We start from the raw sequence: 24822 nt of genomic DNA on the forward strand, positions 1-24822 counted from the left end.
TGCTTCGTGACCGCCTCGTCGGTGGCCTGAGGGACGAGATGTTGCAACGACGCCTCTACGCCAAAAAAGACCTCACGTTCCAGATTGCTCTGGAGGAAGCCCTGGCAACCGAAGCCGCCGAGAGGTCAACGCAAGAGGCACGACCGGCCCCGCCATCCCAACCGAGGGTCTACCACGAAGACCTCACCGACGAATCTGAATCTGACAGGGAGGAAGTACACCGAGTACAGCGGCGCACTCAAGCAGCACACACACCACAGCAGCCTCGACGAGAAGGAGGGAACTGTGCAAGCTGCGGGGAGAACCACGAGAGGAGGACCTGTCGTTTCCGCAACGCAGAGTGCAGGCAGTGCAGAAAATTGGGACACATCGCCCGGGTGTGTCGGGCTCGACTCACCCGTCGACAAGCATCAGATGACCGACCCAGGAGCCCCAGGTCACACGGCACCATGCACCAAGGCAACTCGACGGAGATCACGGACTACCAGGTATTCCAGTTGCCCCATCCCAGCACAGAGAAAATTTATATAGAGGTACAGATAGAGGGAGCCCCATGCCGCATGGAGCTGGACACGGGTTCAACTCTATCCATAATCTCGGCCCGAACATTAAGGGAACTGTGCCCTAATGGGGGTCCCAAACTAAGGCCGGCCCCATTCACCCTCCGGGACTTCCAGAAACGTAAGGTCCCTACAATGGGGGTGGGGACCTTCAGGGTGCAATATCGAGGGCGAAAGCAACAATTGGACTTGCTGGTAGTTAAGGGCCCCTACGTTAGCTTACTGGGACTGGCATGGTTTGGACCTCTGGGGCTAGCCATTACTGGGGTGAACCGCACTAGCTTACAAGTGGACGTGGACGCCATATGCAAAGAGTTTCCAGGGGTTTTCGATGGGGCATTGGGACGATATACAGGACCCCCCATCGCCCTACAGCTAGACCCCGCTGTACGACCCATCAGGCACAAGGCCCGCCGGGTCCCGTTCGCCCTGAAACCCCGCATAGACGAGGAATTGGACCGGCTCGTGGAGCAAGGAGTGCTGGAGCCGGTGCCCAACGCCCCCTGGGAAACTCCAATTGTCACACCCGTCAAGCCTAACGGTTCGGTCCGCATCTGTGCAGACTACAAATGCACCATAAACAAGGCTCTCACGGCCCATGCATACCCAGTGCCAGTGGTCAGCCATGTCCTCGCCACCCTGGCTGGGTCAAAAATCTTTGGCAAACTGGACTTGGCCCAAGCGTATCAACAGTTGCCTGTGGACGAAGCCACAGCAGAGGCTCAGACGATTGTGACGCACAGAGGGGCATTCAGAGTAAAGCGGCTGCAATTTGGCGTTAGCGTGGCACCAGGCATATTCCAGAATCTAATGGACTCTCTCCTTAAAGGGATTCCTGGCGTCACCCCCTTCTTCGATGATGTACTGATCGCCGGGCCCACACCAGAGGAATTTGAGGACCGCCTCCGCTCCGTCCTGCACCGTTTCCAGACAGCGGGCCTCAAGGTGAAGCGGGAAAAGTGTTTACTGGGAGTGCCGCAGGTGGACTTTCTGGGATTTAAGGTGGACGCAGAAGGGGTCCATCCAACCGGTGACAAGGTACGGGCCATTTGTGAGGCCCCAGCGCCCAAGAGCAAGCCCGAACTTCAGTCATTCGTGGGACTATTGAACTTTTACCATGCCTTCCTTCCCCATAAGGCAGCGGTAGCGGAGCCCCTACACAGACTCCTAGATAAAAGGGCCCCTTGGGTGTGGGGCCAGCGACAAAGGGCCGCATTCCAGGCAGTCAAGGACTTGCTCGTCTCGAACTCGGTCTTGGCACACTTCGACGAGAGGCTGCCAGTGGTGCTGGCATGCGACGCCTCTCCCTATGGCATCGGCGCTGTCCTGGGACACCAACTCCCGGATGGAAGAGAGGTGCCGGTGGCATACTTCTCCCAGACGCTTGCTGCAGCCGAACGAAACTACTCACAGATTGACAAGGAGGGTCTGGCAATCGTGAAGGGCGTAAAAAAATTCCATGATTTCTTGTACGGGCGGCCCTTTACCATAGTGACTGACCACAAGCCGTTGCTTGGCCTGTTTGCCCCCGAGAAGCAGACCCCCCAAGTGTTGTCTCCACGTGTCCTCAGGTGGTCAATTTTCCTTGCCGGCTACCAGTATGCACTAATCCACCGCCCTGGGAAGGCGATGGGCCACGCAGACGCACTCAGCAGGCTACCACTACCAGAAACAGGCCCCGACCCAGCGCCTGCGCAAGAGGTTATGACCCTGGAGCTGCTTCCCGACCGACCCATTCAGGCACAAGAAGTTGCGCACCATTCCACAAAAGATAGGGTCATCTCCCGGGTCCTGGACTGGGTGTGGCGAGGATGGCCCAGCAGCAGCCCCGGGCCAGAATTCGCTGGCTACACAAACCGCAAACATGAACTGTCGGCCCACAAGGGGTGCCTGTTATGGGGAAGCAGGGTCGTTGTTCCCCAGCCCCTCCGCAAAAGGGTCCTCACAGCCCTACACGAGACACACCCAGGGGTAGTGAGGATGAAGGCCCTTGCCAGGAGTTATGTGTGGTGGCCGGGGATTGACAGAGAGATAGAGGCCTGGGTCCAACACTGCCAGACCTGCCAGGAATCCCGCCCGGATCCCCCAAGGGCCCCAGTCCAGCCCTGGGAGTCCGCCCGACATCCATGGTCACGCTTGCACGTGGACTTCGCTGGCCCCTTCCAGGGAAAAACATTCTTCATAGTGGTGGATTCCTACACCAAATGGCTGGAGGTCGCACTGGTACCGTCCACTTCTACGGCGGCAGCCATCCGGGTACTACGTAAGCTGTTTGCAACCCACGGGCTCCCTGACACCCTCGTCTCGGACAATGGAACCGCATTCACGTCAGAGGAGTTCCAGACCTTCACAGCGCAGAACGCCATCCGCCACATCCGCTCAGCACCATTCCACCCTGCCACCAATGGCCAAGCGGAGCGCATGGTGCGGACCACCAAGGACAGCCTCCGCCGCATAACACAAGGGGACTGGGAATACCGCCTTGCCGCATTTCTTCTAGCACAGCACAGCACCCCAAGCACAACGACGGGCCGGAGCCCAGCTGAACTACTCATGGGCCGGCGCCTTGCAACTAGACTGGACCGACTTCACCCCGACAGAGCTCAGGATGAGGTAGTGGTGGGGAAAGGCAGGAACCCCCGGACATTTGTGGCCCAGGACCCAGTGTATGCAAAGAATTTTGGGGCAGGCCCAGCATGGGTACCCGCCACAGTCACCAAGGTGACCGGTCCCGTGTCGTACGAGGTACTAACGGAAGGGGGGCAATGTTGGCGCCGCCACTGCGACCAGCTACGGCGACGATTCCCAGGAGGAACCCGGGAGGAGAGCGGGACAGAGGGGTCCCAAGGGGACAGCAGGGCAGTGAGGCCTGTAGAGCGAGAGGGGTGGGCAGGGGAAGCAGAAGCAGTAGGCACAGAGGGGCGCCCCGAGGCTGGAAGGACACCGGAACCAGAGTCACAACCTAGTGGTTCAGTGGCGCCAGACCAGACAGCCCCGGCACAGCCAGCAGCCTCGGAACACGAGCCAGAACCAGAACCCCTGACCAAGGAACACCCCAGGCCACAACGCACACGGAGGCGGCCAGCAGACCTTGGGGACTACGAATGCAACTTCCCGGGCAGGAGTGGAACTTAGAGGGGAGGGGTGTTATGTACTGAGCTGAATCCTAGAACAATAGGATTCAGAATCAGTGGGAGCTACCCAATCCAACTCCAGGCGGAAGTGAATCCGCAACCTGATTGGCCTGCTGGAGCAGCCAATCAGGCGGCTGGCAGAAGTGAATCTGCTACCTGATTGGCCTGTAGGAGCAGCCAATCAGGCTGCAGGCAGAAGTCAATCCACAATATAATTGGCCCACAGGTGTAGCCCTGAAGTAGCCAATCACGCAAGGCCCATTGTGTAAATAATGTATATAAGCAGATGGTTTTGGGAAAAGAGCCATTCGTCTTCTCTTCTTCTCCTTGATGAATATGAGCTGAATAAAGAGCATGAAATTCACTCTCGACTCCGAGTATATTTCACTAACTTTACTGCTCTGCGACCGTCGCAAACTGGTCAGCCGTCAAATAAAATGGAACCAAACGACGTCGGTGACGTTACCTGATGAAATAGTTGGCCCAGGTCTTGTGGTATCGGTCTCCCGGTTTCCCCTTGAGAGTCCCCCGGCCTGTCATGGCCCCGTTGGTCTTCATCCACACTGGGGACGTCCAAGGGCTGGCATAGAGGGCAAGTGGCTTCTTGGCCACGGCTTGGGCTTGCTGAAGGATTGGGATCTGGGGAGGGGATGTGGGAAATCGTTTGAGCATCACCGTCAGAGACCCTGGGAGCTTGGCTTGGTTCAGCGTTGGGCGATTGCCATAGGTTTGGCTGATCCTAAGACCTGCTGCCACGCCAGCCCCATTTCCCTTCGTAATCAATAAAGATTTGATCTGATTTCACCCAACACCTGTGTCGTGTCTCAGTGATTTCGCTGCTCTCACACGGTTGCCAGAAGGAACATTTCCCAGTTTTCTCTGGTGGCCCCCAGCTCTTGTTGGGCTGTCACCATCCCTAACCATTGGCCATGCTGGCTGATGGGGATGGTGAGAGCTGGAGGCCAAGAACTGCAGCGCCGACCGTCCCTAACTATTGGCCAGTATTGGATATGGATGATGGGCGTTGGAGTCCAAGAACGTTCTGAAGGATAGCAGGTCCGCTCGTCTCCAGATCAGTGGAAGAGAGCACACAGAAGACCTGCGGTTCAGTCCTTAGGATCTGCCGTAAAGGCAACAGAGCTGGCCAAGCAGGGGAGATCAGACTGTGTCTCTCCAGCGACCGTCGGACTACAACTCCTATCATCCACAGCCAGTATTGGCCAATAGTCAGGAGTGAAGGGGGCTCTAGTTCAACTATATTCCTGTAAGAGGATCCAGGATCCAAGAATCCTGCTTGGTATAAAGGATGCTGCTATTGTCAGAGCATTGGTCCCATGGTCCATCTATAAAACAATAACTAAATAAAATACAGTGGTACCTCGGGATACGAACTTAATTCGTTCCGGAGGTTCGTTCTTAACCTGAAACCATTCTTAACCTGAGGCGCGCTTTCGCTAATGGGGCCTCCCGCCACCGCCGCGCGATTTCAGTTCTGGGGCAAAATTCTCAATCCGAGGTACTACTTCCAGGTTAGTGGAGTTTGTAACCCGAAGTGTTTGTAACCCGAGGTACCACTGTAGCTTGGTATTGTCTACACTGACTGGCAGCAGCTCTCCAGGATTTTAGACAGGGGGCATTCTCAGAGGTGCTGGGGATTGAACCCTTGATCAGATGCTCTACCAGTGAGCTACGGACATTTTTCTTTTATCTTCTAAAATGGCATTTGGGGTTCTAAGTGGAGTCTGAGAGTCTTGGGCTAAGGTTTCTTAGTTAGTCAAGGACTAGCTGGTTCCCCCTAAGCACAAATGAAACGGGTTCACATTAAATCCACTTTCTCCCCTGGGAATGGACCTAAATCTTTATCCTGGGGATCGGCGAATCCCTTCACCTTCATTTTGGTGTCTTCCTCCGTCAGGCTGAAGTTTTTCAGCTCAAAGTCGTCCTCCGAATCGTCGTACGTATAGAGCCTCACGGAGAAATCGCAGCTCGCCATGGGGACGCGGACCAAGGTGTATTCGATCCCTTGGAGAAAGTGGAGCCAAAGTGGAAAGTGACGACAGAGCAGGGTTACTCCCAGGAATAGGGCTCACCGAGGAAAATTATTTGGGGTGGGGGCGGGGGTATGTGTTTCCTTCCACATTTCAAAGTGAATTCACCTGATCCGCAAATTAATGTGTAAATAGGAGAAAGTCTGATTTGGAATCCACACGCCTAACAAATTCTGTTAGATCATGCATCCCCAAACTGCGGCCCTCCAGATGTTTTGGCCTACAACTCCCATGATCCCTAGCTAACAGAACCAGTGGCCAGGGATGATGGGAATTGTAGTCCAAAACATCTGGAGGGCCGAAGTTTGGGGGTGCCTGTGTTAGATCTTTGGAGGTGATCAGTGTGGCTATTATTACTTGTTCAATTTATTTCCTGCCTTCACCATGGGGTCCTAGGGAAGGTCAAAATGATGTAAAAAAAAACCAGTGCTTTTTTTCCCCTAAAAAAAATATTTAGGGGGTACTCTCATTTTGACTCGAGAAAATCACCATTTTATAGTTCAAATCGGGGGAAATAAATGCAATAAATGGATAAAAGCACAAAGATTCACAAAATGTTTAGGGGTCTGTGTGCCCCTGTGTGTCCCCCCCCCCCCGAAAAAAGCACTGTGTGAAATTATAATATTTAAAATCAGTTTAAAACAACCAAGAGAATAGATTGGGTCCTAATATAGATAGAAGAAAGAGGGGGGAGGGAGAGAGAACAGATCACTAGAGAGACAAATTGAGACAGAGTGAAGCTCAAGATGGGTTGTTAGAGCATTAGAATAGTTAAATAGTGAGTTAGACAGAAATAGAGAGCGAGTTAAACAGGGTTAGACAGCAATTGCACCACAAGCTGGGAAAAATGAGGCCAATCTTCCTGGGAATTGTATGGGGCTGCCCCTTGGGGTCACCTCCAGGGGCGTACCCAGGATCAAAACTAGGGGGGGGGCAAGAGAGGGGGAAGAGAGAGGGAGGGAGGGAGGGAAGAGAGAGAAGGAAGGAAGGAAGGAAGGAAGGAAGGAAGGAAGGAAGGAAGGGAGGGAGGGAGGGAGGGAGGGAGGGAGGGAGGGAGGGAGGGAGGGAGGGAGGGAGGGAGGGATGAGAGAGAGAAGGGAGGGAGGGAGGGAGGGGGAGAGAGAGAGAGACAGGAAGAAATAAAGAGGGGGGAAGGATGGAAGGAAGGATGGAGCTCCCGTCCGCGCTCCCCCCCCCAGCTCAGGCTGCTTCTCCCCCCCCCCACGTTCCTGTCGCTGGCTGCAGCTGTGGAGGGGGTGGAAACAGCCCGATTTCCATAACCCGCAGTGACTTTTCCCCTTCAGTTTTTGGAGGGGAAAAGTGTGGGTTATGGTCCGTAAAATACGGTAATTTTTTTTTGCTTCCCGGGGGTGGCAGCTGCCCCCCTGCCCCTCGCTGGGTATGCCCATGGTCACCTCACGTGTGATTTCTATGTACAGTGGTAAAGAACAGTAAAGAACAAACAATCTTTACTGTGGGAGGGTGTAAAAAAAGTCCAGTGAGGACTGATCATAACTGCTTAGGGTAGTAAAGGATGAATCTGTCCATTGCAGTTTCTCATTTCCCCATTCTTAGCCCCCATCTGCACTGCACATTTGAATCAGCATCGTGCCACTTTAAAACACCGCTTACCCCCAAAGGATTCTGGGAATTGTAGTTTATTGCTGAGAGTTGGTAGGAGGAGGCCCCTGTTTTCCTCACAGAACTACAGTTCCCAGAGTTCCCTGTGAAGAAGGTTTGGACCAGGCATAGGCAAACTTGGCCCTCCAGATGTTTTGGGACTACAACTCCCATCATCCCTGACCACTGGTCCTGTTAGCTAGGGATGATGGGAGTTACAGCAACTCTGGGACTTGTCAGTTTCCTTCAAGATCGCCAACATTTTTGCTCTTCTGCCTTTCACGCCAGGATGGCATGCAGATATTAGACGGAGCAGAGCTTCCCCCCACCCATCCACTGGAATAGCAGAGGAGCAGAACCAGCGGTGTAAGTTGGCAACCCGGCTGCTGTTACCCAACTCTTGGCAACTTACCTTGTTCTGAGAAATAGGATTTGAGGAGATTGGTCTGAGCCTTTGGAGAAAGCGCCAGGATATTGATTGCCGCCGAATCTGTCAAGGCCCCACCAAAGCCCTTGATTTTTTGATATTTCTGGGATGTCTTGATCTCCAGAGTGAGGGTTTCTATAGTGAAGGAAGGAAGAAGGTGGCTTAGATTGGGATTCGAACCACCAACCTTCTGATCGGCAAGCCCTAGGCTCTGTGGTTTAGACCACAGCACCACCCGCGTCCCTTACTTTAGGGTAGGGATGGGCTAAATCTGTCCATTGGAGTTTCCTCTCGCTTTCTGATTTTTCCAGTCTTAAATTCTACATTTCCTCATCAGTTACTTACTTACTTACTTATTTAATGTTTTAATTAAATTTTCAAAAATAACAAAAACAAACAACAGCAAACGCAACAACAACCACAAACAAAGAAAAATATATGCCTGCCGCCCTGGTTCCTTAAATGTTCTTTTTCTACAGCATATCATTTCTACTCCAAATTAATATTTTCCCCCTCAAATTTATTGTGTTATTTCCAAAATTTATTTATTTTTTAAAGGCCCCACTAAAATACACCAGCATTTTAGTGTGAATTTCTCCTAATGTAGACTAGCAGTAGCCACACAGTTGAGCTCCTCGCAGATAAACATCTATATATATTACACACCAGGTAGCCAAATTTGTGCTGGCAGCCAAGAATGTGAATTCCAGCTATGTGAATGCCCTCCAATCTTAAGTCTTAATGTTGTAAATTTCTTTTTTTTTTATGTTGTAAACTGCTACAGGTTACGTGTATGATTTTAGAAGGAAGTTTCCTTTTATTCTCTGTCATCAATTGTAAAGGCTTTTGGCTAAATATAATAAAAATTGCTTGAATGGACTAGCAATATTCCCAACAACTCTTGAAAGCTTGGCCTCATCCATAAGATTTGGGGGAACCTAGGCTCACATCTCTTCTCTTCTACAATGCTCTCACTGAGCCCACATCCACACCAGACATTTAAAGCACTCTTTTATCACTTTAGACTTCAAGTAAATGCTCTATATTAATTGCCATGATTTCTATAGGTATAATAAAAATGTAAGAATGTCATCAGGCTGCAGTTCCCTTGGCCACAGACAGGTGCTGCTGCAAACTACATCAGGCATCAGCAACCTCCGGCCCATGGAGGCTGTTTATCCGGCCCACGGGCCGCCCGTGAACCGAGCCGCCCGCTCAGCAAGTCCCCTGCGCGCTGCGGTAAACCAGCGCAGCGCAGCGTGGGGACTCGCCGAGCAGCGCCGGAAATCGCTTCTGCGCAGCCGCAGAAGCGATTTCTGCTGCTGCTGACATTTTGGAAATGGGCAGCCAGCACCGGAAATCGCTTCTGCACAGCCGCGGACATGCGCAGAAGCGATTTCTGGTGCTGCGCTGCCCATTTTCCAAAATGTCAGCAGCAGCAGAAATCACTTCTGCGCATGTCTGCGGCTGCGCAGAAGCGATTTCCAGTGCTGGCTGCCCATTTCCAAAATGTCAGCAGCGCCACCAGAAATGGCTTCTGCGCCTGTGCGGCCCAGGTCCGGCCCACCGCCGATAGGCCGTGGGAATCCTCCGGCCCACAGGAAGAAAAGGTTGCCAACGCTTGTACAACATCATGATAAAGCAGCCATTCTCAGAGTGGTTTAAAAATCTCTCTCTCTTCCTGAGGAACTTTGTGGGGGAAATAGGGGGTTTCCTAACTACTTTCAGCACCTTAACAAACTCTACTTTCCAGGAGTCTTTGGCTGCAGATGTGGCCTGAGGCATTTTGCACCAGTCATAGAACGACAGAGCTGGAAGGGTCCCTGATCACCATCTCATCTAACCCAGGCTTCCTCAACCTCGGTCCTCCAGATGTTTTTGGCCTACAACTCCCATGATCCCTAGCTAGTAGGACCAGTAGTGGTCAGGGTTGATGGGAATTGTAGTCTCAAAACATCTGGAGGGCCGAGGTTGAGGAAGCCTTTCTCATTGCAGGATCTGCAATGTGGGATTCAGCTAGGGTACCCCCTGAGACATGATCATCCTGCCTTTTCTTCAATGATTCCAGAGAAGAAGAGCCCACCTTCTTCTCACCCCATGGCAGGCAGCTCCACTGTACTACAAGTAATGCCCTTAGGAAGTTCTACTTCCTTCAGTGCATTGCCCTTTGGGTATCTGAAGCCTCCCTTTAACCTTCCATAGGTGCCAACTCCCAGATTGAAAAATCTGGGATTGGCTGTGGCACGGCAGCGGAAGTGGTGCTGCGGCCATTTTGGAACTGGGCAGAGCAGCACCGGAAGTCGCTTCTACGCATGCTCTGCCCATTTCCAAAATGGCTAGAGCGCCAGAAATCGCTTCTGCGCATGTCCAGAGACTCTAGACATGCACAGAAGGAGCCTCCCTGGGCCGGTAAGAATCCGGGGGATTTACGGGGTTTTTTAAAACGGCTGGAAAAACGGGGGTTTCCCGGGGAATACGGGAGACTTGGCAGCTATGTAACCTTCCCTTCTCCAGCCACCACATCTCAGTCCAGCCTACCTCACAGGGTCTCATTGTGAGGATAAATTGGAGTGTAAGCGTAAAATGGTGTGTAAGTGTAATCTTCTTGGAGAAAGATTAGGATACAGGGAGAGAGAGGGAGTCTCCTTGGAGGTAGATCTAAAAAAAAGTAGACAAACCCACCTTTTCCTGGAGGGTCACCGTGCAGGACTCCTTCACTGCGCTCCACACGCGACCCAGCTTTGTTGCTTTCATACTTGACGTAGGAACCCAGAGGAAGGAGGGAGACAGGCTCCAAGGTGTCACAGTAGGAAGCCCCACATTCACACACCAATGAGCCATGCCCAAAATTCCTGGCAGAGCATGGACGGCCTCCTGGGGGAAACGAAAGGAAAATCTGGATTTTTGTTGTTGTTCCATTTCTGGGAAGCGAGAGGAGGCCTTCTCTCAGCAGGAAAGCTTTGCCGAATCAGTAGCCACACAAAGCTGTATGCTCTAGAACAATTGCAATTTATTTCTATACATATAATAAAAATGTAAGCATGTCATCACACTGCAGTTTGCCTGACCACAGACAGGTGGCGCTATGAACTACAGCATGACAAGAGGCAGTGGTCCAGGCAAGTGTCAGAGGGACAACCATAACAGGAATAGGAATGGCTTTTCCCTGATAGGAGGAAACATCTGGGCCACCTCATTGGGCTGTGGGAGAGTGGGTGGTGCAGGGGTGAAGTGATGGCAAGCACAGAGAGCTGGTATAGTTAGAAAGCTAAAGAATGGCCAATGGTGGCTGAGCCTTGGATTATATTTGCAGAACCAAAAGTGCTTCTAGAAGGGTGTTCATTGTGGGATGATCAGTGCTCCTCATACCCGCAATTCTTTGCAGGGCCCACAAAGTGCCCACATCCTCCCTCCCTCCCCGATTACTCCCAATTCATCCTTTCTGGGAAGCCGGGGGGGGGGAGTTGATCTTTTTTGTTAATAAGACAGCCCGGTAGCCAATGACCCATCTTGCTTCTGCAATATTCAGCCTCCATCGGAAAGCCCCCCTTTGCCATCCAGCTCTACAATGACTGAGCAACACCTTTCGTCACCACAGGTAGACTGCCTCTGTATGTGGCTGCTCTACTTAGACCTCAAACGGGGCAGAGGGAGGTCATTGGCACATCTTCTGGAGGCAAGTCTCTTGGTTGGTAAGGCCAGGCTTGTTTGTACCTTCAGTCGAATGTCACTCACCTGCCACAGCAACCGTCAGCTGGAGAAGCAGGAAGCAAACAACAGCCCCTTTCCACATGGTTTCACAGCCAGATGCAGTAAATGTTGCTGCCGGGAAAGATGGTCCTGAAACAAAAATAAAGGGGAGAGGGAAGGGGGGGCGTGTTCAGTCATGATTTCAAGGCTCATCCTTGATAACCTCATGGCTAGCCAGCTCTGCCTGCAGCTGTGTTTTCACCAACAAGACTTCCATGGGCATGTGCAAAGTGCAGTGCAAAGAGTCAGGTGGCTTCATCCATTTCAGTGTCTGCCCACCTCATTTTTCCAGTCTCAAGTTCTGTTCTCCACATTTCCTCATCAGTTTGTGATTACTTAAAGGGGGGGGGAGAGACCTCATGAGAATTAATCAGCGTTTTAGCGGGCATTTTTCATGATTCTATGCCAAAAAATTTATTTCCTAATGTACTGCTTCCAAACCAGGTCCCCTAATATAGTGCATTTGGGTACATGGTTTTTGCAATTATATGCATTTTTATGTACATTTTATCCTAATGTATGCATTTTGATGAATGTGACTGGGCTGGAAAAGTGCATTGCAAAATGCAGAGGTGGTGGGGGATTTGAAAGGTGTTTTTATGTTTCGTCTACCCACTACTGGTTTCAGGAAAGGCAAAAGAGGGAGGTTTGCCTTTAAATGCACTCAAATTCCTTCCGCATGACTGGCAGATCAAGATCTGGGAGATGGGGCAGAGCCAATCGAGGGGCTGGACCAGATGCCTTTAGTCAGCTGCACACTTCCCTTGTGAGGATGGACAGCAGGATCCATCTATTTCTTTTTCTCATTTTATCCATCTCAATTTTGGTTCTCCTCACTCCGGCAGCAACTGGGCAATTTTCTTTTCTTAAAACCCTCATGAAAATTCAACAGCAGTTTAGTCCACACACACACACACACACATTTTAGTGACTTTTGATATTTCTGCAAGCAGTTTCTCCTAATACTGTATATATAATGCACCTGTGTATCATTTGAAACAACATACTCATTTTTAGGGACTGATTCATTTTTGTGAACATTGGTTAGAGAGCTGTGCTGCAAAATTGAGCCAAGTGTGGATTTGGAAGGACGGATGTGGTTTGCTTCTCCTGTTGTTTTGGAAAGTGGTAAAGGTAAAGGGACCCTTGACCATTAAGTCCAGTTGCGGACGACTCTGGGGTTGCGGCGCTCATCTTGCTTTACTGGCCAAGGGAGCCGACATTTGTTTGCAGACAGTTTTTCTGGGTCATGTGGCCAGCATGACTAAGCCGCTTCTGGCGAACTAGAGCAGCGGCCGTTTTGCAGTTTGACGCGCTTGGCAAGAGCAACGGAATGAGTTTGCGTATTAGTGGATGGGACATACTTCCACTATACCAGGGGTCTGCAACCTTTAAGACAAAAAGAGCCACTTGTACCCGTTTCCGAAGAAAAAAAATAAACTGGGAGCCGCAAAACAGGGACGTAATTAGAAATCAGAGGGCCCCATAGCAAAATTTGCTATGCCCAATAATCAATGCCCCAAAATGCCATAGAAAATTAATCAGGGCCCCAGTGTACCATAAATCATAATCAGTGCCTGATGTAAATAATAATTAATAATGAGGGCCCAATGTCATCCTCGTCATTATAAAAATAACTTTGAGTTTGGGCTGCCTTGATTACTGGGAATGGGCAAAACTCTGACTCCCTTATTAGGACACCTATATGGTTTCATGTGTGTTGCTCCCATCAAGTGAACTTATAAAATTTCCTCAAATTGAATCAACCCATTGATTAATACATCTACCTCAATCTCCTGACCAGGCCGGCAGGAGGCCACAGGCAGGCCGCAGCCAGGAGCAGCAGCAGCAAAACACGCGCTCCGAGCCCGCAAGCCTTTTCTGCTGCTGGGCGGGAAGAAGCGCGCCCGTTTTAAAAAAAAGAAAACCTCTGCCCCTGCCCCCGTGAGCCTATTGGCTGCAGAAATGCGGCGTGGAGGGGCTGATGCAGGGAGGGGGCCGACCACGCTCCCCAGGCTGCTAACGTCACCTTGCCGCAGCAAAGGTGTAAAAGAGCCACATGCGGCTCCGGAGCCACAGGTTGCAGACCCCTGCACTATACAATCTTGCAAAAAGACTAGCTTTGTCTTGATCTGTTTTTTTGCACCAGTAATATTCCCCCCAAAGGGAGGTGCACCGTTCCTGGAGGTACTGCAATACCAGGTCGATGCATGGAGTGGACGGAGCAAGCCCCTATTCCATCTCCCAGCTCCAAAAATCCATTTAATATATAGTCCTCAAATAGAGGACATATCAGATATTAAACTGATAAGAACAGATACTACACTTGATCTTAGCCAAAAGGCCGAGAAGCGATACCAAGCACAACAAAAGTTACGCAGGACCGCTTTCCGGACGGTTTTTGAGCTGTCGGAGGGCAAGTGGTGTTGCAAAGCGCTCACCGCCTCATTGGACTCAGCACCGTTTCCAATTCCACAAAACATGCTTCGGCAACGTTTCTGCTTCTGTTGTCCAACTCAGCTGCCTCTTGATAGACAGTTTAATCTCAAAAATAGTGTATTCCATCCACCTTGTCAATTTCTCAGCCGTCTGCCTGGTTGCTCGATGGCCATTGGTGCTAAATCTACATAAACCCGCCCATTCAATCGCCCAGGTGCTGCATAATTTAACTCGCTGCCTGCCAGCAGAGGTCCCAAAAGTTTCCCTTAGATAAGTTCCTGCTCCTTCGAGAGCATCCTGCAAAAACACAGCTGTGCATAAGACACATCCGTGCTGACGCCTATTAGCAAAGGGGTCCTTGCAGGGCAAATGTTTCCTGTAAAACATTGTACAGTAATGCTGTAAAGAAATGTAAGGGCTGGAGAAAATGTATCTGTAACTTTGTAACTTTGTCATCAGAGTCTGGTTGATTAGAACCAGCGGCATCACCAGAAAAAAAATCGAGTGGGAGGAGCCATGTACGCAGCTAGGATTTATTTTAGATGGGGGCAGGCTTTATTTGGGGGGGGGAGCAGAACTGAGTTATCTGTAATGCAATTGGTCAGTTAGTTAAGTATTCTTATTTATTTGCTTGATTTGAGGGGGGCAGCTCCCCACCCCCCGCCTACACCCATGGAGGGAGCCCAGAGGGGCAAAGTGTATTTCTTAGTGGACAAAATGTGGGCCACAGGAAGAAAGATAGCAGAATATTTCATGTTAAGATCGCCATCCTAAACTGTGCATTTTCAACTGAAAATATAGCAGTGCTACTTAGGCATCCTTCACCCCTACTCCTCAATGCTTTCCCCAGAGTCGGTCATCACGACTGGACCTAATGGTCAGGGGTCCCTTTACCTTTTTGACGGTGGAAATGCAAGCTTGGAGGGGGGGGGGAGAAGAGACTGTATACTGTATAACATGTGATTTTTCCAAACAGTAGAACTACAGCCATAAAGTCAATTCTGTTTTTTGCACCAGTAACATTCCCCCCGAAGGGAGGTGCGCCGTTCCTGGAGGTACTGCAATACCAGGTCGATGCATGGAGTGGACGGAGCAAGCCCCTATTCCATCTCCCAGCTCCAAAAATCCATTTAATATATAGTCCTCAAATAGAGGACATATCAGATATTAAACTGATAAGAACAGATACTACACTTGATCTTAGCCAAAAGGCCGAGAAGCGATACCAAGCACATAAAAAATTTCGCGGGTCTCCTTTCCCGATGCCTTTTGAGCTGTCGGGGGGGGCATCTGGTACTGCAAAGCGCTCACCGCCCCCACGGAATCAGCACCGTTTCCAGTTCCACAAAACCTGCTCGGGCAACGTTTCTGCTTCGGTTGCCCAAAGCACCAGCCTTTTGATGGGCAGTTTAATCTCAAAAATAGTGGATTCTGTTGATTTTATCCATTTCTCAGCCGTCTGTCAGGTCGGCTCGATGGCCATTGGTGTGATATTTGCATAAACCCACCCCTTTTGACCATCGCGTGCTGCGTAACTGTTAACTCACTGCTTGCCAGCAGAGGTCCCGAACGTTTCAATTTGACGGCTCCTTGTTCCTTTTAAGCTGAATACTCGTGTTCCCTTTAACATTCATGCACATTAGCAAGGAAAAATGCTTTTTTAAAAGAGAGAGAAAGAGAGAGAGAATCAGCATAGCATGATGGCATTCAGCATTTGTTTTCCAGAGGCATTTTGGTTGTCCCCTGTTGGAAACAGGAAACTGGGTTAAAGGCATTTCTCTGCTTGGATCAGGGAAACCACCTTGAGCCTGATGTGCAGCAGTGTGTGGCTGCACACAGGGTCCACCTAAAGCACGTTAAAACACATGATTTCCCCCAGAGAATCCTGAGAGCTGAAGTTTGTTGAGGGTGCTAGGAAATGGAGCTCTGTGGGGTATAAACTTCGCTTCTCATGATTCTTTGCAAGGAAGGGGAAACGATATAATTCAAATGTATGGTGCCCATCCTTTTCCTTTCTTTCTTTTTTCTTTTTTCTTTTTGGTAAGGGGTGCATTTTTTTTCTTTTTTTGGTAAGAAGGGGTGCAAATCAGATGTGGCCAGCATGTGACCTGAGCCTCTTCACCAGTTCTTATCCGACAGACATCAGAGCCCATAAACCGAAGTGATGAGGAAGAGCCTCGCTTCCTTAATTAAAAGGCAGAGGAGCAGGACCATTTGAAATAAGATGGCAGCGGCCCCGACTAGAGGGCAAGTTACTACAGCATTAGACAAAAACAAACACGCCTGTGTCTGTTGGGATGAGCCAGAGAGGCCCTAAGGTGTGGCTGGCGTAGGAGGATGGGAGGGAGAGGGTGGCTGGGAGAATATTTTCCCCAGGCAGTCTGCAGGTGTCAACAGGGCTGGCCCAAGACGATTTGCCACCTGAGGTGGAGCCCAAAAATAACACACACACCCCCCCCCCAAAAAACCAGCCTCCTTCCCCACCAGCGAAGATCTGCATCAGGAGCAAGCAGGGAAGAAAGATCAAACTACAAGAAAGAAGATTCCACCTAAACATTAGGAAGAACATCCTGACAGTAAGAGCTGTTGGGCAGTGGAATTTGCTACCAAGGAGTGTGGTGGAGTCTCCTTCATTGGAGGTCTTTAAGCAGAGGCTTGACAGGCCTATGTCAAGAATGCTTTGATGGTGTTTCCTGCTTGGCAGGGGGTTGGACTGGATGGCCCTTGTGGTCTCTTCCAACTCTATGATTCTATGAGCAACATCAGGATCTGCTGCCCTGGTGGTACCTGCCGCCAGAGGCAATCGCTGCACCTTGTGCCCCTATTTCCCAGGGACGGTCCTGGATTTACAGAAGCCTTCCCGGTTTCTGATTTGATCCTAGAATGTCCCGCTTCTCCCTATTTTCATCAGAGAAATATTGGAGGGTATGGAGTTATGCGACCCCCGAGCCAAGGAGATAATACAACCTTTAGAAGACATCTGAAGGCAGCCCTGTATAGAGAAGTTTCTCACTTTTTAATGTTTATTTCTGTTTTTGTAAATGTTGGAAGCCACCCAGAGTGGGCGGGGTATGAAAATAATAATAATAATAATAATAATAATAATAATAATAATAATAATAATAATGGAATAGGACAGGCTTCCTCAACCTCGCCCCCCCAGATGTTTTTGGCCTACAACTCCTATGATCCCTAGCTACCAGGACCAGTGGTCAGGGATGATGGGAATTGTAGTCTCAAAACATCTGGAGGGCCGAGTTTGAGGAAGTCTGGAATAGGATGTCCCTATTTTTATCAGAGAAATATTGGAGGGTATGGGGTTCAAAGCAGGATCAGAGTAACTATGGGAAAGTGCTATAATAATAATAATTATTAATATTAATATCCCACCCATCTGGGCGCCACGTGTCATGCGCATTCAATGACCCCCCCCCCCCGCATGCTGCACAGAACTCAGAGCCTCTGGATAGAGGGATGTGTAAGTGTGAAAAAGCTAGCCTATTGCACAAATATAAAAACCTCCCACTTTTGTCTCTGGCCCCTCCCGCCGCTGGCAAGTGGCCCTCGGAAGGTTGTGGAGAAGCTGCCAAAAAAAAAAGGTATTTCCCTGATCGGCTCTATAGCGGCTCATCTTTCCAAAGTAGCCACTTATAAGGAGAGGCTCCTTGGAGGTGCTAGTACGTAATTGCTTTGCGGTTTCATTACAATCGAGCAATGTATAAAGGTTACAAAATGAATTAAGAGAACAGGTCCCTGCCTCACTAAGCTTACAATCTCAGGACCAAAGTCAACACTGTTGACTTTGTGCGGATGCAATCAGCACACGCTTTTCCGGCAGCACCAGGGAAACGGAGCAAGGCAGCGTTGCTTTTTGTGACACCACCCCTGGCCACGGGTTCGAGAAAAGGCACAGACAACATCAGAAGATCATATTTTTTTGCCCCCCATCATATGGTTATTCAGAGGTAGATTGCCTCTGAACATGGAAGTTCCATTTAGCCATCACCGGCAGAAGAAGATGTCTCTGGAGAACAAAAGAACAGCCCACCCAGACCAATAGCCCACCCAGCTCAGCTCATTGCTTTCACAATATAATAATAACAATAATAACAATAACAATAATAATTTATTTCTACCCTGCCCATCTGCCTGGGTTTCCCCAGCCACTCTGGGTGGCTCCCAACAGAATATTAAAAATACATTAAAACATCAGTCATTAAAAACTTCCCTAAACAGGGCTGCCTTCGGATGTCTTCTAAAAGTCAGATAGTTGTTTATTTCCTTGACATCTGCTGGGAGGGTATTCCACAGGGTGGGCGCCACCACTGAGAAGGGCCTCTGCCTGATTCCCTGTAACCTCACTTCACGCAGGATGGGAACCGGCAGAAGGCCCTCGGAGCTGAACCTGTGTACTGAATGATGGGGATGGAGACGCTCCTTCAGGTATCCTGGGCTGAGGCCATTTAGGGCTTTAAAGGCCAGCACCAACACTTTGAATTGTGCTTGGAAACGTACTAGGAGCCAATGTAGGTCTTTCGAGACTGGTGTTATATGGGCAGGTAGGGTCTCAGCCTGCGTATCAGATGGAGCTGGTAAACAGCTGCCCTGGATACAGAATTGACCTGTCCCTCTATGGACAGCTGTGAGTCCAAAATGACTCCCAGGCGGCACACCTGGTCCTTTAGGGGTACAGTTGCCCCATTCAGGACCAGGGAGCAATCCACACCAGCCTGCCCCCTGCCCCCCCAAAAAAACAGTACATCTGTCTTGTCAGGATCCAGCTTCAATCCATCCTCCAACTGCCTCCAGACACTCACACAGGACCTTCACCGCCTTCACTGGTTCTGATTTAAAAGAGAGGTAGATCTGGGTATCATCCGCATACTGAGGAACACCCAGCCCAAACCCCCTGATGATCTCTCCCAGCGGCTTCATATCGATCAGACATGTCCAAAAGGTAGATCGTGATCTACCGGTAGATCACTGGACGTCTGTGGTAGATCATCGGCTCCCCCCAAAGAAGCTGAAGAACTGCGACTCCCCTAAAAAAAGCTCAACATTTTACCTCCTCCCTGAAAAAACTCAACAAGTTTGACCTGAACCCCAAAAATGGGGGTAGATCACTGCCAGTTTTTAACTCTGTGAGTAGATCACAGTCTCTTGGGAGTTGGCCACCCCGATATAGATGTTTAAAAGCATGGGGGAGAAGACGGAGCCCTGAGTGAGAGGAGGAACCCAGGGGTCTGAGCACTCATCCCCCACCACTCGCCCCAACGAGAATCCCACAAGCAGGACGTGAGGGCAACAGCAACTCTCCCCTCCTGTATTTTCAAGAAACTGATATTCAGAAGCTTTACTGCCCAGGGACGTAGCCAGGATCAAAATTGGGGGGGGGGGCAAGGGACAAGGGGCGGGGACAAGGCACAGGGGGAGGGGCCACAGTGGGGCAAGGAAAGCCATGGTCATTCAGGGGTGAGGGGGCACCAGGATCAGCCCGAAATCGGGCTGCTCCTCCCCCCTCCTCCCCCTCCGCGGTCAGCAGGGGTGAGGGGGCACCAGGATCAGCCCGAAATCGGGCTGTTCCGACCCCCTCCTCCCCCTCAGCGATCGCGGGGGCGGGTAGAGGGAAAGCTGGCTTTCCCTCCACCCGCCCCACAGCCAGCAAGGGAGAAGGGAGACGTCCCTTCTAGCCGGCTGGCTGTGGGGCGGGTGGAGGGATAGCCCCAGAGCCGCGCAAAGCGTTTGGCTGACTTTCCCTCCACCCGCCCCACAGCCAGCCGGCTAGAAGGGACGTCTCCCTTCTCCCTGGCTGGCTGTGAGGCGGGCAGAGGGAAAGCCAGCTAAACCCTTTGCGTGGCTCTGGGGCTTTCCCTCCACCCGCCCCACAGCCAGCCAGGGAGAAGGGAGACGGCACCGGGCGGCGGCGGGGCAGGCTGGCCAGCGGCCCTGCTTCTAGGGGGGGCAACTGCCCCCTCCTGCCCCCCTGCCTACGCCCATGTTACTGCCTCTGACTGTGGAGGTGGATCATAGTCAAAGAGCTTAGTAGCCACCAATAGCCTCGGCCTCTGCTAATCCGCCTCCGTTAATCCATTCCAAGTTGGAAGCCATCCCTTTCTCCTGTGAGAGGGAGTTCCGTGGCTTAATTGGAAAAAAATTAAAAGAAGCAGTAAAAGCATGCGCCTTCTGCTGCGTCACCTCTTAAGATCTTAAGAGTTCATCCACATTTCCTTAGGTCCCATTTCTCTTCCCGCCCCCCGTTTCCTGGGGGAATACGCTCTTTAGTGCTCAGTTTGGATTTTCTCCTGACTGACATTGCTCCGAGCTACGAGTGGGTTTTCCCTGGGAAAGGAGTGCGGCAAGGGGGAAACGGCTCGGATTCATGCTTTCTAGGCATGGAACAAGTGGGAGAGGAGACGAAGCCTTATTTGCTTTTTCTCTCAAGCTCAAAAACCCCAGATGCGGTGACCTTTCTTCGCTGGGGAAAGAAATTCAAGAGCAGCTCTCTCTCCCATGTGGGAAAGATGGAATGTGCGTGCTTCACAGGCCTGTCACAACCCCATCTCCTTCCATGCCCTGTCCCCTACTCCCTGCGACAACCCCTGACCCGGCTCACCTGTTTATCTGCCACAGATGTGAGACAGAGACCCCTGGTTCGGTCCTCGATGCTTCCAGAACCCAGTCCCTTGCTTGGCTCCCCGGGATCCTGAAACACCTGAGAGGAACTGGCTGGTGGATCTGCCAAGCAGCAGTGGGAGGGATCCCGGCTTTCTGGCTCAACAGGAAAATCCACTCCTGACGAAAAGCTGGTTCCCTGTTCCCCACTTTTGGATCTGCAATTTCTCTGGGAATTGGGGCCTGGATGTCGCAAGCGCTTTCTCTGAGTTGTGGAAGCAGGAGTTCTGTCTCGCCGCAGGGCCACACACAGACCTGCTCATTCCAAGTCTTAGGCAGAGAAAAAGCCCAAATTTTCAGGGTAGAGCCCTGCTTTTGAATTCAAAGCTGAGACACCTGCAAGGCTGGAAACTCGCCAGTGGAACTGCGGGGTTTTCCTGACTCACCAGGGATAGACTGGTCTCCTTCGATTTCCAGTTTTCTCTAGTGGGGATTTTATAAAGGAAAGTGCATAGGTGGAATTTTGCCCACTTGCACTGTCGGGAAGAATACAATTGAGGAACTCTGAAAGGTAGCGGTTCTCGCGAGAGGTGGCACAGCAGGAGTTTTTAAAATGATGCACGGCATGGGAAAAGTGGCTACAGAAAAGTGTTTCTTCCTCTCTCGTAACACTAGAATTTGGGGGCATCCAATGAAGATTTAGGACACATAAAAGGAATTTCTTATTTGCAGTCCGTATAGTTAGTCTTTGGAACTCACGGCCACAGGAGGCCATGGTGGCTGCCAACTCGGGTGGGTGGCTTTGAAAGAGAATGAGAGAAACTTATGGAGGAGAGAGGCCTATTGATGGCTGTGCTCTGCCTGCACAGTCGGAGGCAGCAATGCTTCCAAATACTGGTTGGGAGGGGAGAGAGCTCTTGTGTTCGAATCCTGCTTGTGGGTTTCTCACGGGTATCCGGTTGGACACTGTGAGAACAGGAGGCTGGACTCTGTTCGAACGGCGGTTCCGGATCACAACTAGGATTGTCCTCAGGACAAGAATGGATGTCTTTTTCTGACGATTTGAAGAATTATTACGGTATGGCAAACTCACGAGCAGGATTTGAGCTATGAGCAAACAGAAGTAATTTGATTATAATATTACGGTTATGATTTGATAGATAGAAGATAGGGTGCAGCAGAAGGAGAGAAACAACAACTCAGTGGAAAAAGAGGCGGGAAGTCGACAAAAATGAGAGAAAAGGCGAAATTGTGTTTTGATTGCATATGTTGAAAATGTTGAAACTTAATAAAATATAATTTTGGAAGGAAAAGATTGTTCCCCAGGATCATTCGATGCTGTTGCTCTCATCTTGAAAAGATATCTATCCATATTCTGCAAATATTTATACTACTCTGAAATGTTTAAATGTTTCTTTGCTTGTCCTTCAATCTTCCTATCACACTTGCCATCCTTTCCTGCCTCACCCCTTGAGACTTCCAGAATGTTCTTAACTGTTTCTACAGCATTTTTTAAAACTGTTTTCAAATACCCACAGGCTATGTAGGGATGGATGGAGCTATTCACACCAGTCCTCTCCATTTATTTACTTGCAGTATTCAAATGACACTTTTCAGGTGGAGCTCATAGAGCAGTTTGCGTAAGATTATTACAACAATGGGTTGTTTTTTTATATTAAAAAAAGTTATGAAAGAATGGAAAAGGCAACTTGTTTGTTAACCGGAAAGCTCTTAATGCTTCTTTGCCACTCTCTTCAGGACAATATAGTCCTGCAAATACCCCTGTGGCAGCAGTGGATGGCAGGGGGGAAAGGAAGGGAGAACATTTCTGCAGCAATTTGTGATTTTGTAGCCTTATTTGCTTATAAGGGTCCTTAAGTTGTGCCCAGGCAAGGACAAAGACAGTCAATAAGACACCGGGGTTGAGTTTCAGAGAAAGAGTTTTAATTCTTAAATTTAAGAGACTCTTGGTGACCAAGCTTCACGACAAGAGTAAAGAAACATAAATTTGCAAACATTCTTATACACTTCTTGGGCTGCTTTCCCCCTCCTCTGTAACGTGTGCGCGCAAGGGTGTCATAGGTTGCAAATCCATATAAGGAAGATCCGTATCCTGTCCTTCTCATGAACACAAGGGGGTCACAAGTACATATAAGGATCTTCCTGTGTCCGGTTCTGTGCATAAGCACATGCTGACTCAGCCTTGAGTAAGACTATGCGTCAAGCATAGCAGCTTCCAGCGTCAGGCTCATCCGTTGATAAGGCTTTCTCTGTGTTCCAGACAAGGTCAGCTCTTAGCCTTGATAGCAAGTTTCATTGTTACATTGCACTTTGACACACAGAGGCATAGAGGCAATTTTAAGAAGCATTTTAGGAGGAATATTGGGGGGGGGGCAATGCAGACTATAGGATAACTATAGGATATTGGCAATGCAAACCATAGGATCAGAATTAACTCAATAATACAATTGGCAAACCCCTCCCTTCAATTTGAACTTTAAAAAAAGAATCCTCTTGAAGATTTGGCAGGAAAGGGACCTCAGGGTTTCATGGCAGCTCACTTGATGAAAACGTCACCCCAGTGTATGACAGCTGTGAAAAAGGCAAAGTCTGTTCCTTTAGAGGGAAAAAAAAGAAAATATAACTGCCAGTGTGCCATAAAGATACAGTAATACCTCAGGTTGCGTTAGCTGCAGGGTTGCGTATTTTCAACTTAAGAACGTGGCAGACCCGGAAGTGTTTACTTCCGGGTTTCACCGCACGCCATGCGCAGAAGCGTTCTGCGGGCTTCGCGCGTGTGCAGAAGCGCTCTATTGGCGCTTCGCGCATGCTCCAAAGCGCCACTCTGGATTCATACTTTTCGGGGTGTGAACAGCACCCCGGAACGGATCAGGTACGTATCCAGAGGTACCACTGTATAGGCAAGCTTTTTAAGGTTTAATGTTTTATTATGTTTTTATATACCGTATGTCGAAAGCTGCCCAGAGTCAGTCAGATTTTACCCAGTCAGATGAGCGGGGTACAAATATTGTTGTTGTTGTTGCTGCTGCTGCTGCTATATCTGTGGTACAACCACACTTGGAATATTGTGTACAGCTCTGGCCGCCTCCCTTAAAGAACGATATACATTTCTAATTTGTTTTTAAATATATGTAGATATTACTGCAAAGTGCTTTGATCTTTCTCATAGCGGTAAATAAACATACTCAAGTAACAAAGTCAAGCAACAAAGCAGTCAATAAATTAAAAGAAGTAGAGAAATTGGCACTAAAATGCTGATGAGTCTTCATGAGGATATAGCTGTTATAGCTCTCTATATATCTCACAACATTGCTACAAGATGTGAACTGAATTTAGGATTGTAAAAATGAGAAACCAGGTCAGTTTAAGTGGACCGACTTTTCCATCCCTAGTGTGCACTAGAGACAGTCCTTTGGTCTGGCGCTGAAAACTCGTCTTGGCTTCTGAGGGACTACTGGAGTGTAAAGTGTTCATTTGACATAATTTGACATCACCCTAGGGTGGGAAAGTAACCGCTGAGGGTGGGTGGGGGGTCATCTAGCTCAACCCTCTGCGACACAGAAACCCTGTCCACGGCTGTCTTTGGGTGGGCTTGAACCACCAACCTTCTGGTTAACAGCAGTGACCCACCAACTCAAGGTTTTCCTCCGGGACCATGAGATCTAGAAACTTGGCGAGGAGCATTTTCGCCAACATATCTGGAAGCCAGATTCGGTTGCACCTTCCAGCTGCGAAACATTCAAAGGAACCTAAGGAAGGGAACGAAGGAAGAGTCGGCGCCATGGATTAAAACGCTCCGGGCTTGTGAAAAGGCAATGAAGTACATGTAGCAATCATTGTGGTTCTCATCGGACAGGTTTTTTTTTTGCCGCCACAAAGAGAGGGTGTGGGAAAGCAGGCGAGGTGTGTCAGGAGGCATGGAAGGTGAGGTTCACAACGGCTGCGTCATAATTACACCCGTGTAATTGATGCCTTCTCGCGGACACGGCAACAACCCTCCGGTGCTCTCCCCATGCTGCATGATCCTGCAATTTAGTCACTAGGGGCGTACGAAGTGGGGGGCAGAGGAGGCGGTGCGCCCCGGGTGAAACTCCGGGGGGGGGGGTTTGACAAGATGGTCCCTGCCTCCCCCCTGTCAGGAGTATGGGCAGGAGTCAGGCTCTGGGGCCTGTAGTGCTTTGCAGGACTGGGGCCTGCCTCAGCTTGTGCTG

General features: G+C 50.0%; 1 protein-coding gene and 2 non-coding genes across 3 annotated transcripts in view; all 3 read right to left on the reverse strand.

The window, feature by feature from the left end:
• LOC118076292 (lysosomal acid glucosylceramidase) overlaps nt 1-20722 on the reverse strand; it is a 30237-nt gene extending 9515 nt beyond the window's left edge. Inside the window, exons 1-6 of the mRNA XM_035098941.2 lie at nt 20592-20722; nt 11525-11629; nt 10472-10663; nt 7775-7924; nt 5583-5716; nt 4161-4333 (exon numbers count right to left, since the gene is read on the reverse strand). Coding sequence (XP_034954832.1) covers nt 4161-4333; nt 5583-5716; nt 7775-7924; nt 10472-10663; nt 11525-11582 — 707 coding nt within the window. The 5' untranslated portion in view covers nt 11583-11629; nt 20592-20722. The remainder of the gene's footprint in view (nt 1-4160; nt 4334-5582; nt 5717-7774; nt 7925-10471; nt 10664-11524; nt 11630-20591) is intronic.
• Nucleotides 13705-13895, reverse strand: LOC118076614 (U2 spliceosomal RNA). The gene has a single exon (XR_004691522.1). It is a non-coding gene; the product is annotated as a U2 spliceosomal RNA (small nuclear RNA).
• LOC118076615 (U2 spliceosomal RNA) lies at nt 15012-15202 on the reverse strand. Its single transcript, XR_004691523.2, has one exon. It is a non-coding gene; the product is annotated as a U2 spliceosomal RNA (small nuclear RNA).
• Nucleotides 20723-24822: the final 4100 nt, after the last annotated feature.

Source organism: Zootoca vivipara, chromosome 17 (assembly GCF_963506605.1).
Source record: "Zootoca vivipara chromosome 17, rZooViv1.1, whole genome shotgun sequence".
NCBI classification, from domain to species: Eukaryota; Metazoa; Chordata; class Lepidosauria; order Squamata; family Lacertidae; genus Zootoca; species Zootoca vivipara.